General features: G+C 31.6%; 3 protein-coding genes across 8 annotated transcripts in view; 1 reads left to right on the top strand and 2 right to left on the bottom strand.

The window, feature by feature from the left end:
- Window positions 1–145: 145 nt before the first annotated feature.
- Window positions 146–4,243, bottom strand: LOC125056901 (eukaryotic initiation factor 4A). Of its 2 annotated transcripts, none has more exons than XR_007118125.1 (8): window positions 4,070–4,241; window positions 3,267–3,642; window positions 2,971–3,185; window positions 2,704–2,851; window positions 1,992–2,123; window positions 1,242–1,465; window positions 956–1,163; window positions 146–514 (listed from the first exon to the last, which is right to left on the bottom strand). XR_007118125.1 is itself a non-coding variant. In XM_047660254.1 (8 exons), exons 1-7 carry the CDS (start codon window positions 4,090–4,092, stop codon window positions 1,019–1,021), a joined length of 1,263 nt encoding a protein of 420 aa, XP_047516210.1. In that variant the 5' UTR covers window positions 4,093–4,243; the 3' UTR covers window positions 146–514; window position 1,018. The 2 variants fall into 2 exon arrangements, 1 of the variants encoding a protein (XP_047516210.1); XM_047660254.1 differs by having other exon boundaries at window positions 1,018–1,163; window positions 4,070–4,243.
- Window positions 4,244–11,842: 7,599 nt separating this feature from the next.
- On the top strand, window positions 11,843–15,227 carry LOC125056922 (profilin). Its single transcript, XM_047660284.1, has 4 exons — window positions 11,843–12,065; window positions 13,674–13,845; window positions 14,086–14,185; window positions 14,257–15,227. The coding sequence occupies exons 1-3, from the start codon at window positions 11,955–11,957 to the stop codon at window positions 14,181–14,183; spliced, it is 381 nt and encodes a 126-aa protein (XP_047516240.1). The 5' UTR covers window positions 11,843–11,954; the 3' UTR covers window positions 14,184–14,185; window positions 14,257–15,227.
- The window catches only part of LOC125056883, a 126,055-nt gene continuing 121,960 nt past the window's right edge, over window positions 14,312–18,406 (bottom strand). For all 5 annotated transcript variants that reach the window (XM_047660206.1, XM_047660208.1, XM_047660210.1 and 2 more), the window contains one exon: window positions 14,312–16,773. In XM_047660206.1, coding sequence (XP_047516162.1) covers window positions 16,685–16,773 — 89 coding nt within the window. In that variant the 3' untranslated portion in view covers window positions 14,312–16,684. The remainder of the gene's footprint in view (window positions 16,774–18,406) is intronic.

The following is an 18,406-nucleotide window of genomic DNA, read 5'->3' as shown; positions in this document are numbered from 1 at the left end:
AATAGTACTTCATGATCAGACCTGGTCACACTTAGAGCCAGTGGATTCTTTTAATAACCTAAACTAGCAAAGGTATAATTATTCTTAATTTTTATTATGGTATGAAATTCCTTACAGCAAATGGTATTGTATATAAAATAGAATATACTGAAAACAATTTATTTTGAGACTGCTAACATGTATTTGAAAGAGAATTCACAATAAATATTTTTGACTAATTTATATAAAATGTATACAGGAACCTTAATTACCAAGTTCATTTGTAAAAGCAATTTATTCGAAAATAAAATCATTCAAAACAAAAACCATGTAAAGAATAAAAAAAATATGCAAAACAGGCTTTGGTTATAGTGCCACAATAAAGGCTACAAATTGGGTCAAAAGAACAAGGATGGGTACCAATGAGGTTGCATAGGGCCTGACAAAAGAAAGTAATGAAATTATTAGGGAAATTTTGATTTATTATTTCCACATAGTTGTATCCAAAGTGTGTTCAGGCGAGATGGTAGATGTTCTGTAAACAAAAATTTTTACTAGCTCAGTATTGGTGATTTTAAAAAAGGTTCCGATCGGGAATGGAGTGCTACAATTCTCTTCAATAACAATACCAAATAGATGTTTAATTATATTTATTTACTGAATTACAAAACAGTTACCATATTATGTACAACTGGAAAATGAGGTTACAATACAATATTTCCTTCTAGTACTTTTGTGATTGAAATAGCCTCTCCAGTACCCGATGAGACCCCTCTGCAAATGACAAAGAGGTCTACGCGGAACGGGGGCCATCCGGCCAAGCCGGTCTTATGCCTATGAAGTATATTAAACTTATATTTATAAGACTATAATAGTATGTATTCATTAATTAAACTAAAACAAATATCTGTCCAAATGAAATGAGTTCCAATAAAAAATAGCACAGCGGTACTTGGAAGGCGCTCCTAATACTCACACTGTAAAAATATCGCAATAGTATGCAGGACACAAAAATTATAAACCGGAATGCGTAGGCACCTCAGATAAGGTTGGCCACATCACTGGGCATTTCAGTAATAGTAGTATGGTAAAACTCCTCGATGTCCTTCAAGGCTCGTCTGTCCGCTTCAGTCACAAAGTTGATGGCGATTCCTTTACGACCAAATCGACCTCCTCTTCCGATTCTGTACAAGAAATACAGAATGAATTAGAAATAAGCTTTTTTTCTTCACATATTTTATAAGGTAAGCAATAACTATTACCTATGAATGTAATTTTCGCGGTTAGTGGGCAAGTCATAGTTTATGACACATGAGACTTGCTGTACATCTATACCACGGGCAAGCAGGTCAGTAGTAATCAGCACACGAGAAGACCCAGTACGGAACTGCCGCATGATCACTTCACGTTCCCGTTGCTCCATGTCTCCGTGCATAGCAGAAACAGTAAAATCACGATTGTGCATGGACTCTGTTAGCCAATCGACCTGAAACAGTTTTATTTATTATTATATTTTCTGGAAATAATCAGTTAATTTATTCAAAATATACTACTAGAAAGATTAGTTGAATACATATTTTGTTATTCTACATAGAAACTTACTGAAGACTTTTTAATGATACTTCACACTGAAAACAAGACATAATTTCTGTTTCATCATGTTTCACTGGCAAAATTGTAAAATGCAAGCAAGGACCCTCTTGCTCTTGCTTGCATTTGCTGTTCTTTATAACTTATTGGTAGCAGGTATCAAATCTACTAATACTAATACTTTTTTTAGTATTAGTAGATTTAATACCTGCTACGAATCATCGGGTAATATTGAATAGAGATGCAGTGAGACCCGAACCATGAGTACAAATATATTAAAATCATGTAAACACAACTTTTTTTTTGTAGCTCTACCAGTGATAAAAATAACAGAAAATAAAAATTTAAATAGGCATCTTGGTAGATTACGTACACTTTATTCAGTTTCTAAATTATCATAATCCTAAGAAACAGTCACTTACCTTGCGACGAGTGTTACAGAAAATTACAGCCTGTGCAATTGAGAGAGTATCGTATAAGTCACAGAGAGTATCTAACTTCCACTCCTCTTGATCAATTGAAATAAAGAATTGTTTAATACCTTCCAGGGTAAGCTGAAATAATATTTACGCATGTAACAATAGAATATTTAAAAAGCCATAAAATGAATAATGGTTCCTTTATACAATAAAAAAAATTCTGATAAAAGGTTTTGTTCTTTATTGTTTCAATACTTTACTGTTAAGTTGTAAGAAGAAATCCCTTGAGACTTGTATTGTTGTTTTTAATAAAACTAAAAGGGACTTGCTCTGCTACCTGAGCAAAAATAACAATATAGGATTTAAGTCAATTATGCTAAAATTTTACAATGAAATATATATTGATGACAGTTACTTAGGTAATAGTATATTATTATTACCTAAGTAAATGTTAAATTGCTTTTCTAAAGCTTGTTAGTTTAGCTAAAGGGATGACTTTAAATAAAGTATAATTTTCATGCCATTATGTAACTTAAGACAGCTGAATAAAAATGATGTCATAAGCATGATTAGCTTATATTCTCTCAAGGTAATATCAAATTACTGAGAACATTTATATAATTAAGCATATTAAAATGTGACAGCAAAGAGCATAGCACCAAAATATGTTTTTATATTTATTTATCAACTGTTTTATGTTCAAATTAAGCATTACCTCTTCTTTTTGTACAAGAATGCGCACTGGGTCCCTCATGAAACATCTAGAGACTTCCAATACATCATCTGGCATTGTAGCTGATAGCAGAATAACCTGAACATCAGCTGAGAGCATCTTAAATACATCATGGATCTGATCTTTAAATCTGAAATATAATATCAATTACTAAATTATTCTGTTCAGTTAAAATTGATGAATGTTCACTTATCATAATGCAAATCCAGCTATTAAACATTATTAACGACTAAGTCTTGAAAGTCTTACCCTCTTGACAACATTTCATCAGCTTCATCAAGTACAAAGAGCTTGATGGTGTTGGCTCGCAGAGCCCGGCGGGTTATCATATCATAAACACGGCCAGGTGTTCCCACAACAACATGCACACCACTCTCCAGCTGACGCATATCTTCACGTACATTGGTACCACCAATGCAAGCATGACATTTTGCATTTAAATGATCACCAAGTGCTATCACCACCTACATGTAAGTAATGCATTGTTATTGAAACTGTATTATAGTACATTAACATAAATAATAACTGAACCTAATATCACTTACTTTTTGAATTTGTTGAGCAAGCTCTCTTGTCGGTGCCAAAATAAGAGCTTGACATTCACGAATACTAGTATCAATTTGTTGAAGAATTGAGATAGAGAATGTAGCAGTTTTGCCCGTTCCTGACTGAGCTTGGGCTATGACATCGCGGCCTTGGATGCAGGGCATGATAGCACGCTGTTGAATAGCAGACGGTTTCTCGAAACCATACGCGTATATTCCTCGCAGCAATTCTTCTTTCAAATTCATGTCATCGAAGCTTTCCACGACTTCGTCCCAGTTAGTGTCGAGGGCTCCACCAGGCTCCATCCCGGGAGGACCCTCGTAACCTTGATCCTTCGCTGGGCCATTCTTAGCATCGTCTGTCCAATCGTCCGTCCTAAAGCATAAGAAAATAACATGAAATATGCATAACGCCAATAATATATTGAAGGTTTAAAGTCGATGAATATGCAAAATTCAATCTGTTTCCCCACTGTCAAACTGTTGTTATAGGCTAATTATTGTTAAATTTACACCATGTAATACCGTGATTTAGAAGGGAAAATATACACACATTCTGCAACAATTTTGAACCGTAAAATCAATAATTTTATAAAACACGTGCACAGAGCCGGATTAGTAATAATGTTCTCCTACCAGCGCCATGTTGGCAATCGGCGACCGTGGTGAATATAATTTTATTCTGTTTCCTAAATAGAAACGCAAGTACTATTGAACCTTTTAGCTCGTGGCTTAATTTTTCACTTTTCACACACATTTTCTGTAAATTACACTGCTTAAAACGTCCATAAAACTTATCTTACCTTCTTTCAGGTGAATAAGACATGTTCCAATCGCGGTAGCTGAACGGAAAAGAACTAGCAAGGTCAATTTAAGTTTAGAGAAGCTTTTCAAAAATAATTACTTAAATTCACTTCTAAGCTTGATATGCAAAACCATAAAATGCTCAATTTAAAAAAACTAATTATTAAGCACAGGAATTTTTATTGTAATATTCTATGATGAAATTATTATATTAACTAATTTATTAAGTATTTCAACGACGGAAATGAAAAGGTTATTTCTAACTGGCAGCCCAGAAGTAAATGCCAAAATTCAAAATCTATTGATCGCGGGATGTGTCTAGGCAAGACAAAGTTACTTCGCGACAGGCGTGATCCGCAATAGCTGTTTTACTGTATAGTGTATATGAAAACAGTCACGTGACCAAGCGTAAGCTAATGTCGTTAAGTTCATTCGCAGCAGTGCTTCCAGGGGGTCTAGCCAAGATGGCTTAACAGTAGTGTATGTAGAAAGTCGAAAACTAAATTTGTATGAAAATGACAGCTCGTGTCGACAGTCGGTAGCCTAGGCCCTAAAGGCGTGAGTCGGGATACAATAAGCGACGCCATGACAGTGCTACGAAAAGACACACATTAACGCTTACGCTATTCGGTAGCCAACGGCCAATTAATGTTTCGGCAGTGTAGAAAAAACGGCGTTTCTCCGCCATGTTTTAGCGTGATCTCAAAAGCTGCTGTTCGCAATAATTCAGTACAACTATTGCCATCTTTAATGACTACCGTTTTAAAAACATCTCATATTTTGGACGTTTTAACGAAATGGTTTTAATTTGTTATCTGTCGATTTTTAACGTTCTCGTGTAATTATAATAATTTAAACTAGAATTAATATTTTTAAGTTAAGAGTTTTAGTTTTTCTATGAATCAATGCGAGGATAACATAATAGACACAGATAAATATGAAAATATCAAGAAAATCAGCAAATTAGTAGAGGTAAATCCTGTTTATATTGGATATCTTTTATTGATATTTATATTGCATGTAAGTTCATGAAATTGTTCTTTAATTTGAAAAATACATATACCATTTAATATTGCTTATATTATGTAATCACAAAGTAAAATGATTATACGTTTTATTTGTATATTTCAGATGAGAAAGCAGTCACTAATGAACATAATTAGAAGTTCTAAATATATTTTATTGTAATTATAATAGAAGCTGATAATGATATAATATTGATTTAAATTAATCAAAAAAGTGGATTTATACTTTATGAACTTAAATATAAAATCTAGTGAGCAGTACTAAGTAATGGTAAGCAGATATTTTCTTTAATTATTTACTAAGTCAATATACTAGAGAAGTTATTATAATATTGTTAATGAATTAGAAGTTTGAATTCAAGTCCCTTGAGAGTTACTGACATTGTTTGGTTATTAAAAACTTTAATTGACAATAAGCAGCAAAGTGACAAATATAAGTATATTTTTAAGTTTAGAATTAAGTAAAGAGTTTTAATATTAAAGTTACCTATTGAACAAACCTTGGACCGATCTCAGTTTGGTTTGTCAGTTTTCTATTTGATCAAAGTACTAACTAAAATATTTTCTTTTCAGAAAAAGAGAAGCTAATAAGACAACTAAAAATATTAAAAAAAACCACAAATGGACAAGTTTTATTAGTCTTATCTTTTATTTATTTAAGTGTTATATTATGTACCTGAAAATGGGGAATGAAGCATTTTATGAATAATGTAAAAAATAAGACAAGTGGAGTATGAAATAATGGTTGGTTAAGTAACATTACCTCATGAACAGGAAACAGTAACTGAAACTATGTTCTTCCACATTTAATCTTAATAAGTTCAGCAGTTTGAATGTTAATGAGATATTATTATAAACAAACTAGATTTGTAGATTTTGGGAAGAATTATATCTTTAAAAAAACTATTATTATTTACAATTGTTGTGTTAAGGAAACAATCACTGTTTTTTTAATCGCCCAGGATGTATTCATAGTAACTGTAGGTATCATAGTAATTTTATGAAATCATCACAACATGTAACGTTAGGTTTTATGAATTGAATTTTTTTTGGTATATAACAGAACATAAACAAGATATTGACATTGCTGCAAACTAACACTTACATTTATTAGTTAATTATCTACATATATAAATATGAATAATTGAATACATCTACATTAGGTAGTAATGCATTGAATTTGGTGCACCTGTGTGTGTTCAGTAGTAATGTCTGTATTGTTTAATAAGTTGTTACATATGCTTATTTTTCTATGTAGACTGCATTATGTTAAGGAAGATATTTGGTGCCTTATTTTAATAAAAAATAACCATAACTGAAACATTTTTATTATGCTACCTATTTGTTTAATATTCCTAACTGTTAGTAGGTACGGGTCATATGCATTATCTGTATATTCTTGTAAAATAAACTAATATTGCTAACCACTTTAATGGCTTTTCCTACTAAAGAAGACATAGGTAAATTACCAAAAATAAAACTGACAAATACATAACATACAATGTTTATTCATTTCTTACTTAAACAGATTTTGCATTTACATATTAACTAGTAGCAAATCACTAATATAACCAAAAGTTAATAGACATAAATATTAACTTTTAGATTAGATTTATATCTAAGATGTTGGAGCATCAATATGGAATCAAAGGTTGAGTAAGGGTTACAATTTCATACCAGACTAAGTTTCTATTTTATAATTTTTATTAATCCCTCTTTTCATTTCATTGATTACTTGCTGCTTTTCAATGCTCACTTTCTAAAAGTATAAATTTATTATAAACAATAAACCTTTATGACTCTAACATAAACTGAAATTGTTTGTTGGACATAAACAGAGATAATTCCAACTAGTAGCAAATCACTAATAAAATCTACACTTATATATAAATCTGCTTACAAATTGACATTAAAAATGTTCAAGCACAAACACCAAACCTAATTAAAGCTTAAATCAAACTCTAATTTCAGTGTTCACACTGTTTTTATTCTATTGTTTTTTAATTCCTTGGACTATCCTTCTATTCCTTATCAACTTCTAGTCATCCTTATTTTCACTCTTTATTTATCAATCCACAGTATAATTTCTATTGTTTCTTCTACGCGGTAACAAAATATGTTGCTTCTTCATTTTGCAGATTAGTTGTAAGATCAAATCCATAAAATATCAAAGTATGAGTACTACTTATTATTATATAGCGCGATTATGCAATTTCAAAATATTGTATTTATTTGTAGCCTTAAATTTCTGAGAAAACATGAAACAAACCATAATTAATTTAAACATGCAATTAAATTCATATATTCACTTTGCACCTTCCGTAAATTCCACTTAAATCGAAAATTGTTCCGACCTTGCTGACATTCTAATGTCCCTTTTGCAGCTTCCAATAATTGGAATTTGCAATTATTGCAAATTTACAATAATATTATAGTTTTAACTTTTATTTGTTTATAAAAGTGACATTAGGAATACATTTAATCCAGAGACAATATGACGGAATAAGGTGCTACGAACAGCAGCTCGCATCTACGCTGTCGACTTTGCGGTAATGTATCGACATGCCTCTTGGCTACGAACGAAGCGTTTTCGACAGTACGATTACGCAAAAGCGGTAGTGTATGTAGAATACTTTTCGACACCAATATGGCTAGACCCCCAGATCCCAAAAGTAAAATTACAGTGTTGTCAGCTAAAAAATATCGTAGTTTCTTAAAACAATACAGCAGATTTCAAATTCGATTACAGTAAAATTACAGTAAAAGTTTGTTTAAATATTAAAAGAAAAATAAGATGCTGTATTAATTTATTTGTAAATACATATCATTGTAAGTTATTCTAAAATAATTTCCTCATGATTTTGATAAATTTTTGCATTCATCTTCAAAATCATTTCAATAGTGGGATTAAATTTGACGCAGTTTTCAGAATTTCGACGAATGGCTTGCTGAGCTAACATATTTTCTTTAATAGTATTTGTGATCAGACAGTTCCTCTGCTTGGTTTTTATATTATTAATTTCACTAAACTTGCGTTCGCACTCAGCGTTTGAGTGAGGCAAAGATAATACTAGACGGTTAGTTTTTGCTAAGCGTTAGTTCTGATTCATTGGGGAATTCCCAGCACGTAAACTAATATGTAGGTAACAATCCTACTCTACATTGTCTATAGATAGAGGTCAGTGGTTCTGGGTTCTAGATTAGGTTGCAAATTTATATTTCGTATTTTGTAATACGTAAAACGTATTAAATTTGATTAATTTGATAATTTATATGAACGGAAATTAAATACAGTATTTTCATACACTGTATTTTATCATTACAGTATACAGTAGAAAAGTCTAAAATACAGTAAATCTACTGTAATTACAGTGAATCTGGAAGCGCTGATTCGCAGCAAAATTATTTAGATTGTGGTGCCCGTATGCAGTAGCGGCGTTAGGGTAGGTCGTGGTTGGACAGCCGCCCATGGTGCCGAATATGAAGGGCCCTTTTATAAATTTATATCCGTTACTCTTAAATGAAAGCCTACATCCTAGTGCTACGAAAAAATCTAAGAAACTGTTTCAATGCATACTGCATTGAAACAGTTTCTTAGATTTTTTCGTCAAATGTCCGTCAACTTTGGGTATTTCTGTCTTTGACAATTCACACACACCACCTATATAATTTAACATAAATTTACTACCCTAAGCAGAATCCCAATTGACTTTAAAAGATGACTGACTAAAAAACTTTCTTATTTTTAGCAAATTTTTAAATCAATTTATTCATTAACAAAACAATTACAAGATTAACAAATTTTGTTAATTTGAGAACCTACAATGCTACAAGCATTGTAGGTTTTTTACCGTCAAATTTTTTAATTTTTTTTATTTATCATTTGTTAACAAATTTTTGGCGAATTCGTTAAATTGGAATTTTACAAACAAATATAGATAAATATATCACAACAACAAAATTAAGACCTGAGCCTGACTTTTAGTATGTATATCTGGGATACAAACGAATGCATCGGTAGTGGAGTTTTTGTCTGACAAGTCAGATCAGATAGCTATTGATGGGATTGTGGACGAAGGTTTCCAATGTGAGTAGACAAGTTGTGCTTCTATTACAGATGCTGCTCAGGATTACATCATTGATGATGTACAACAATTACAAATTCTAGAGGACGATAAGGCTGTCGTCCCGGACATATAAGATTCAGTCTCTTGGCCACTCACTCGAAACAGAATTTTTTTTGATCGTATAATAATAAGTGGCCCAGTGTAAACTCACATTAATTGATTTAATTATCCGAAGAATGATACTAGGCGATTTTTCTAATTAATATTTCCCAAAAAAATTGTAAGCAATAGAAACTACAAATTGGAATAATGTTTTTTTTTATGCACATAATACTTAATTTATCTGGAAACAACATGGCGTTCAGAGTTACTTCCGACAAACCATATACCTACGCTAAATAACGGAAAGTTCTTGGGCTTAATACAACTACTAGCCAAATTTGCTGCAGTTATACAGAAGCACTTGCAATTAGCAATGAAGGGTGCTACTTCAAACCACTACTGCGGAAAAGACATTCAAATGTTGGGAAGTGAAGTCAGTAATTTATCATGCGCAAATAAATCAAAATATTATTTTATTATAGCTGACTGTACACTGGACACACCTGTAAATGAATCGACTTTTAATGAATGAAATGTTTTTGACTGATCAAAATGAATTTGTTTTAAAATACATATATCAAAGATCGCGACTTACAAGAACTGTATACAAATGTATGGATAACATTGCGAACATTATTGTCTGTGATGGTTTTTAGCGGGAAGAGGACGAAAACCTATCTAAATAACAAACAATATCCCTATCGAAATTAACAGAGTTGCCAAGTTTATCGAAAATGAATTTGCTAAAAACATCGACATTGATACCCTAGGCTAAAAATGGGGATTTACTTTAATAAATGGTTGCTTCATTATATCCTTTGCTTTTTTTCGTATGGACTTTAATTTCAGTTTGGGAGCGCCGTAGAAATCTTGCCCAGGGCGCCAGTGCTAAAACCAGCACTGCCCGTATGCAACAAATATAAACTTATATAAGAATATTGAAAGAAGATAGGTAGATACAGCTACTATTTTTCTTTTTTGCTCACTCTTTCTTAGATTTGTCGCAGCCTACTAGCAATTAGCTTAATTAGCCGTTCAAATCACAGCCTAGCCTTTTAACTGAACGGCGCCATTTAACTAGCGGCCTGAAAGATGTTTAGCCAGTTGATCAAACACCTAGGCAATTAACTTGGATCGATGACATTTCATTACATGCAGGCTAGCCTGTTGACTGTTAATTTAAATTTCATTCCACTTTCTGCCACATTGAAACTCGAAACGAAACTTCTAACTGTCAATATGGCGACGGCAAACCACAATTTTGATGGTGTTTTCCAAAGTTTTATAAATAACAACAAGTACAATGGAAGAATGTAGTGATAATAATATTGTGAATTGGACTCAAGCAATTTTATTTTAAAAGAAATATTTTTTGTGTCATGTCTCACCTTTTTTATTTCTGACAAATAATGACTCATCATATGAATAGCCTAAGCATTAGCCAGCCAGTTTATTAAATGTTGTAACCAACGCTACGGCTAAATATCTTTCAGGCTACCAGTTAAACGGCGCCGTTTAGTTAAATGCTAGGCTGGTAATTGAACGGTTAATTAAGCTAGTTGGCTGCGACATATATACGTAGTGTCCCGTTAACAAGTAATATATTTCATTCTTATTTTATATTTTCATGTTAGTTACTAAATATTGTAAAATTTAACTTGGCCATGAAGTGTTGAATAAATTAATGATATTTATAGCATTTGTTCCCTTTATTATACAGTTATTCATTCATACATTCAGTTTATTCGACATAAAGTATCCCATAATCTTTTATTTTATAATTGACAGTTCTAGAATATTTTATTTTCCAAAAAAACTCTATTTACTCTTTCTTACATATTATTACATTTATATATGGAACCATATAATTTAAAAATTAAAAGTAATACCACTCAATACAATTATAGTACCTACAATAATTCCATAAGAAAGATAAAGACAAAACATACATTTTATGTTCCTGTTGCCATATTCGGCTCATATTTAACACAACTTGGTTAAGCAAACCAATCATTAATTACATTACGTTTCTTTTAAATATGTATAAGTGTATTAAAGAACGTTGAAGCAATCTTCTTTGTTTAAATTTTATAAAAATATAATGCATGTATGGCTAAAGCTACAAAATACAAGTGAAATAAAATTATTAAATTTGTTTAAGATTTAAGGTAATAATATTTTAAGTACGATGTGTATCTGTGTACCTGGTTTATAATTTATTTGTAGAATTTACAATAAAGTTCTAAGATTCAGTATCTACAAACATCGTCATCAATAAAAATAAAATTATTGAATAAATATTTGTATCTCTTTTTTCAGTAAACCGTTGTCTCAATTTGGACACTCTTGTTCTTTTTTTTTTTAATAGTGAAATAACTATGATATTTACGTTACTTAAGTATATACTTTGGAAATATAAAAGCATATTATTTGGCTATTGGTTTTTTACAGGCAGTATTGCCATAATATAGTAGCTGTGGATCAATTGCTATATACAAATTCAATCTTACAGTAAACGCATCCGTATTATTCTTATGTTGGCACACAGTGTTTCCTGTTGTGTCTGCTGTCTATGAACGCTGCCATTTTGAAACGGCAGTGCTTTTTGTTCGTGTGGAGCGTTAGCTCGTTGCAGCGATAAGACTGTGTTATAGCAAAGTTTAGTTTTAATTTTTAAGAACTTATTCAAAATGAGCTGGCAAGATTATGTTGACAAACAGTTAATTGCATCCAGATGTGTTTCAAAGGCTGCAATTACCGGTCACGACGGAAATGTCTGGGCCAAGTCTGAAGGCTTTGATGTAAGTTATATTCCTTTGTGATATGTGAAAATTACAAGTATAGATTTTTGTGATTATAATTGTGAATTTAAGGGACTTTTTGGAAATACATAGACTATTGCGACAATTTATAATCGAAATCACAAAGTTGGCAAGATGGCGACATGTGGTAGCAACTTGCAACCTGTTCCTATTGGAAATATAATCATAACGCCTTATGGGATTTTAATTTAATTCTTGTTACCGCATTTACCTTTCTCTCGGGCTACTTTTATAAAAACTTTTATTCCTGATAAAAATAGTAATAAAGATTTATAAACGGTTTCCTTAGCCAACTCGCCGGCCGGTACTTTTTGAAAATTTCATAATTTTGTCGACTAATTTTAAACAGGTCGCGAAGGCCTAGGCATTTATTTCAAGAATTGTAACAGTTCAGTTCATTTAGTTGTTAATAGCTATCTCTAATGTTAAACCATTGATCCCATGATTTATTATTTACGCCGAATCTTGCAATATCGGGTAATAATGAGTCATCGCCAATCGCTACCTTTGTATATTATTTATGTATGGTGTTTTACTTTATTTAAATATGTTGCTATTATACACGTATTATTGTGTATTTTCGTGATTAATGAAATTCGTTAAATATATTAAATTGTTTGTAACTTCCAACCAAATTGTATATTTTTATTTATCTTATATTATATGAACTCTTATAGGAAAATCTTATCGGAACTAAAGGTGCATATATGTAAAAATACCTAATTACTATTATATACTGTTTAAATAATACAAACATATATATAGTCTAGTAATGTCAGTAGTAATGTCTTTAACATACAGATCCATAACATTTATGATAAATACATATGATTCTTATTATGTGTTAAGGAATAAATAAAAAATCTAGATTCAACATTATATAATTTCCTTTTGCCATGTCTGTGGCTTGTTAGACCTAAAACTGTAATTAATGATTTTGACACATGTTTAGCGTTTACTTCATACAGTTATAAACCAACATTTATATGTACTTTGATACCTTTATTTTATGTTAATAGAACTGGTTAAATATTATTATTTCTTTAATATTTATTTCTTATCTAACCTAAAATCTCTTTTATACATAGTTCTGGTCTCTACTCATAGTTTGTTATCTCAAAAGTAAACTTGCCTCTTTTTTCATCTAACTGTATTAAGATGAAATATTATTGTCATGTATCTTACAATTAATGAGTGGTAGACTGAATCAGTCAGTAGTTGATAAGAAAGTCCTCTATACTAATTTTGTTTTATAATTATTAATAGAGTTCCCTAAATTGAGTGTAGACTTAATAGTCATGGTTTTGGTAAATAAGATTTGAATGCTAAATTGAGTAAATGGTTTTGGTTTAGGGCTAATGTCAGATTGTATATAGTATGTATAATTTAAAAATAGATACAAGTATTATTTTCTGGTAGTGTTGTAGTTATTGGCATTTTAAATCTCTCTCCTTACAATACCATTAAATAATGTTATTTTTAGATAATCATTACAATATTTCAAGGTTTCACTAAAGCTGCATATCACTTCATAAATTTGTGTTCTACCACATGACCATATGATTAAACTAGTATCTTTCTTGTTAGATTTCAAAAGACGAAGTTGCAAAAATCGCAGCCGGTTACGAAAATGAATCACTCCTTACAAGTGGCGGCGTGACGATAGCGGGTACGCGGTACATCTACCTCAGTGGCACAGACCGTATCATACGCGCAAAACTTGGCAAGGTCGGAGTGCACTGCATGAAGACACAGCAAGGTAATTGATGACTTTAACCTCAAATTTTCAGATATGACGTTTAATTTTAAAAAAAACGTAATCTGGCCATGTGAAACTTATTGTTTTGACTGATTCTACCTAAATTCAATTATGACTGATAAATATACGATTTCACCAAGAAGCCTAATACAATATATTTCTATGAGACATGCTTACAGCAGTGATACCATAGTTGACACCTGAAGTTAATATGAAAATTAATATTTTTTTTCTTTTCAGCAATCGTTATATCTCTCTATGAAGAACCCATTCAACCCCAACAAGCTGCATCTGTAGTCGAGAAGTTAGGAGACTATTTACTTACCTGTGGTTATTAAAGGTAGGTATTTACTAAATATTTTTTTTAGTATGCCATAAAGTCTTTTTACTCACCTCAATGTTCTCTTCCAGATCGAAGCGCGCCGTGATCTAAGAATACGTTAAGATAATATTTTTTCCACAGGGAAATAAGTAACTGCATTTTGTATATTCTATAAAGTGATAAGAATCGTTCATTTGTTTTGATATTCGATAAATTATGGCGTCATCAGTGTCTGATGTGCTTAGTAACTGTGTGCAGATACAATTACTTTGCGGATTCTGGACCCTTTTTTACACGCTCACCGCTTCCACAGAGTAATTGTGACTGTGTATAGTTTAAATTTATATTTTAAAATTTGCTTTTTATCGACCTATGCTGTAAAGAATGGCGACTTTGCTAGCCGGTCCCAAAGTATGATGTATAGAGATTTTTTATTTCTTTTCAAGCGATCTGTCGTTAACAGCTGTTATATTTAACAGATTCGTTTTAATACCTTTAACATCAGAATTTTTTCTACGACAGAGCAAAGTCAAATCAAGTAATTTTTTTGTGTGCAGATGCTTGACAAGAAATCACTATAACCACGTAATGAAATTACTGTAACGATATACAACAATTATTATATATGTAACTACAAATAGGCATTTGTGTAAGGGCTTGTTATGAAATGAAAGACACTGTAACCCAAGTAAAAGTAATACATTTTTAATGAAAAATCTCTAGTCCCACTGGAACCATCGTGTGAAAAATATAACATCCAATGTAATGCGTCGCGCCTAACGCACGCCAAATGTTTGCTATGCTTCTTTTTTTTCATTATTCCGCATTTATAATATTGTGTAGTGAAACATAAACCATTTGCATTCTGTTTTCTCTTAGCTGCAGTAACTAGAAGCGCTCAATTATTATTATTAACCTTTATCCTCAAACAAGGCTTGCAGTAAACGAAGGGTGCATATTGTTTATATTTGATATTACTACTATAGCTTTGTACATTGTTTCTGATAAGCGATGGGAACTGTGTCTATCTAATAATAAAATGATTTGTATTATATAACAATATCGTTTTTTTTTTCATTTCCACTTAATTACATAGGTAACCTTGATATAAATGCATTTACTGATTTTATAACTTATTGTAATATTTTTTTACGTGACCCTATTACAATATCAGATACCATAAATAAGTAAATATAAGTAGCTAAAAGGCAAAATTTCATTCCTAAATGTTAAATTGATTCAACATCTATTCTAGTGGAATGGTATTTTAGATATATTTTATCTTATGAGTGGCAGACCAGAGGGAAGACCGGACAGACCATTTCCTACGGCCCTGAAACCTTTGTTCACTTTCAAAGTATCCACACTCTAGTGAATAGATTTTGGCTTGTCCTCTTATATGAACGAACCATCTCGCCATCCCAGGAAAGAAATTTTTGGCGGTTTATTATTTTTGTTTGATCTGCATATCTCACTCTCATGTACATATATGCCATCGAGACGCTGCAACCACATCCCAGTCAACATGTTTGTATATTGCGTCAATGTAGGGTAGGTGATAAATAAAAATCGTAACTTTTTTCTAATGAACATAATTTATTTTCTTCTGACAAAATCTACAATAATAATAGAGATTTAAGTACACTCGAATACAAGAATTGGTATAAAATATTAAAACTTGCAGTCCTCAAAAATGACTTTGGTTCTTAGAAATTATTCAATACAAGAGTAACTTTACAAGCCTAAATTCTACGACAAAAATAGTATATTTAAACTTATAAAAGTTGTTGTGCCAATAGCTGTTGTGTAAACATGTATAAATATGTATTGTGTCATTCAGCATAACTCCCAAGTATCGTGGTGAGAAAACAGAAATACATAGTACTTAAACTTCTATGTGTATATCTACATTTCTACAGTTCATAATTAATACATGATAAAGAAGCGTCTAGGCGAAAAACTCATAAAAACGTAGGCCAAGCTTTATATAAGGGATAGAAAGTAAGTAAGTATCAATTAATATACGCAAAAGCGTAGTAGATTGTAAATTTTATAAGATTGTTCAAAGATCATTTATAAATAGTAATACTGTACATTCAAATAAATTCAATGATCAGCAGCTGTAAAAGTGATGGTATTGATAATATTAAAAAAATCTGCAACTTGAGACTAAGATGACGACTATAATCGTAAAATAGTAATTGGACTTTTCAATTTTACTATTAGTGACAATATCGTCGCGTTTTAAGGAAGTTAGTTTATTAATTGATTTATTCAAACATCCATGTCGGTACCTAAGACTTACAACTACACATCTCAAAGCCACATTCACACGTGTACACTATTTGTTAAAAATATTAACGCTTAATGTTATGAACAATATATTACTTATTTCGAATAAATAAATCATTGCAATAGTAGTTGTGCGCGGTTAAATACAACAGTAGGTAACGTGCTTCGGAGAGCAGTTCGGGTTTATGGTAAGCAAAGTGTCCATCGATATGACTTGTTGTTGAGTCATGGATGCTCTAAGGAATAATGGCGAGACTTCTTCCAAAGGTTCCGAAAGAAACCTTTACGTTGCTTCTGACCGGGATGCTCCTCACCTGTGAATAGAATATACTTTTGATTGTAGGTTAGGTCTTTTTTGATGTCTCGCTGCGCAGACAGAGACATACAAAGCATCTAAATCTATTCGCGTTTTCTGATTGCAATTATTCAAACAATGGATTTAGATACTTAGTGTATTTTTGTGTGCTATTAAATGTATTTCATTTCTTATTAGTTCCTACAGTGTGGTATTTAGTGCATTTCAGAAGTATTGCATAAAATACGCTTTAAACTGAGCTGTATTTCAATGAGAGTATTAAAAATAGCTGTAATCAATCACGTGAAGCGTCATAGTTGTTTATAGTTAGTTGATCTTGGCACTGGATTGCCATACAGAATAATGAAGCATGTTATCTTTTTAACGTTAGCCTTTTACCAACAGTTGTACGATAATTATTTTAAAAAAATTTAGACAAATATTAGCTTCATTTGTCAGCTTGTAGTGGCTAATATTCATAACAAATGAAAGACGAAGTAAGAATTCTACGTTAGTAGGGCATCTAAATATAAGTCAGGCAGAATATGTTTTCCAGCGTGCGTCCCAAATGCTTCGCGGCAAAAATAGATTCATTTTATCTCGACATCTGACTCCGGTCAAGAGGAATATTAATTATTTATTTCACTTTATTTTGAAACCAACATCGGCACCGTTGGTCTCGCGTTGGATCAATGTCTTTACGAGATACTTAGTTCTTTTAGGTTATGAAAAAGATATCAAAATATAACAGTAAACAGATTTGTAACTAAAGTAAAAGAATTTTGTATTACATGCGTGTTATCTGTCGAATATTTACATATTAGTCAAAAAAAAACTGTTACAAGTAGTAAAAGAACCATTTTTTAATCTTAATTTTTAATTATTCGCAGAGGTACTACAGATTTATTATAGGGAGGGACACAGTTGTAATTCTAAATTTACTTCGATTCATATGAAGGGACACAGATAGCGAACCATTTTCTATTTATACCCAGCATGCGCAGTGGAGGCCCCACGCGTCATTCAAGTTCATTGGCTAGACTACCCGCAAAGATTGTCTGGACAGCTATGGTTTGACTTTATTGATCCACGGTTCTCATTTATTTTCAATTCTTATTTTTTGCGCTTTATTTCTGTTAAATTTGTAGATTTACAATGCATCATTGAATTGCAATACATTTTCTGGCCACAATAAATGTATTAATAGCAGCAGATACATAAAAAGCGTTTTTATATTTGATTATCAATGTACGTTTATGAATAGATGTATAGGTTTAGTTAAGTACATAATTTCATAGAAATAAAAATGGTAGATATCAGACTCGGCGGTTGCATTCCCGGAATACTAACGAGACGGTATTGATCGGGTTAAGACAAGTTTTATCTCGAGTCACCACAATCGCTACCTCAGCTTTTTTATGACTCATTATTGTACCCGGTATTTGAGAGCACTCTTGCAACAAAATTGGTATTTTTAAATCTATATTCTCTCGTCTATTCGCATATCGTAATAAATCTAAGTAGCGAAGTGAAATCAGTTGAGAATAATCTATAGATACTTTCGAAGGAATAAAGTAGATCTCTTATTAATGATTTCAATGATATTTAATCGGGTCACGAAGATCCCTTTGGGGAAGTGACGAAGGGTGGTT

The sequence above is a fragment of the Pieris napi genome, chromosome 15 (genome assembly GCF_905475465.1).
Source record: "Pieris napi chromosome 15, ilPieNapi1.2, whole genome shotgun sequence".
Classification (NCBI taxonomy): domain Eukaryota; kingdom Metazoa; phylum Arthropoda; class Insecta; order Lepidoptera; family Pieridae; genus Pieris; species Pieris napi.
The sequence above is the reverse complement of the archived record's forward strand: the minus strand, read 5'-3'. Positions and strand labels throughout refer to the sequence as shown.

What these genes read in the sequence shown, in the direction of transcription:
- LOC125056901 (XM_047660254.1), bottom strand. Translation starts at nt 4,092, where the DNA reads ATGTCTTATTCACCTGAAAGAAG. An exon ending in TTGCTCAACAAATTCAAAAA is followed by an intron (nt 3,186 to 3,266) that starts GTAAGTGATATT and finishes ACTTACATGTAG; the next exon opens with GTGGTGATAGCACTTGGTGA. An exon ending in GATGAAATGTTGTCAAGAGG is followed by an intron (nt 2,852 to 2,970) that starts GTAAGACTTTCA and finishes ATTATATTTCAG; the next exon opens with ATTTAAAGATCAGATCCATG.
- LOC125056922 (XM_047660284.1), top strand. Translation starts at nt 11,955, where the DNA reads ATGAGCTGGCAAGATTATGTTGACAAACAGTTAATTGCATCCAGATGT. An exon ending in CCAAGTCTGAAGGCTTTGAT is followed by an intron (nt 12,066 to 13,673) that starts GTAAGTTATATT and finishes CTTTCTTGTTAG; the next exon opens with ATTTCAAAAGACGAAGTTGC. An exon ending in CTGCATGAAGACACAGCAAG is followed by an intron (nt 13,846 to 14,085) that starts GTAATTGATGAC and finishes TTTTCTTTTCAG; the next exon opens with CAATCGTTATATCTCTCTAT.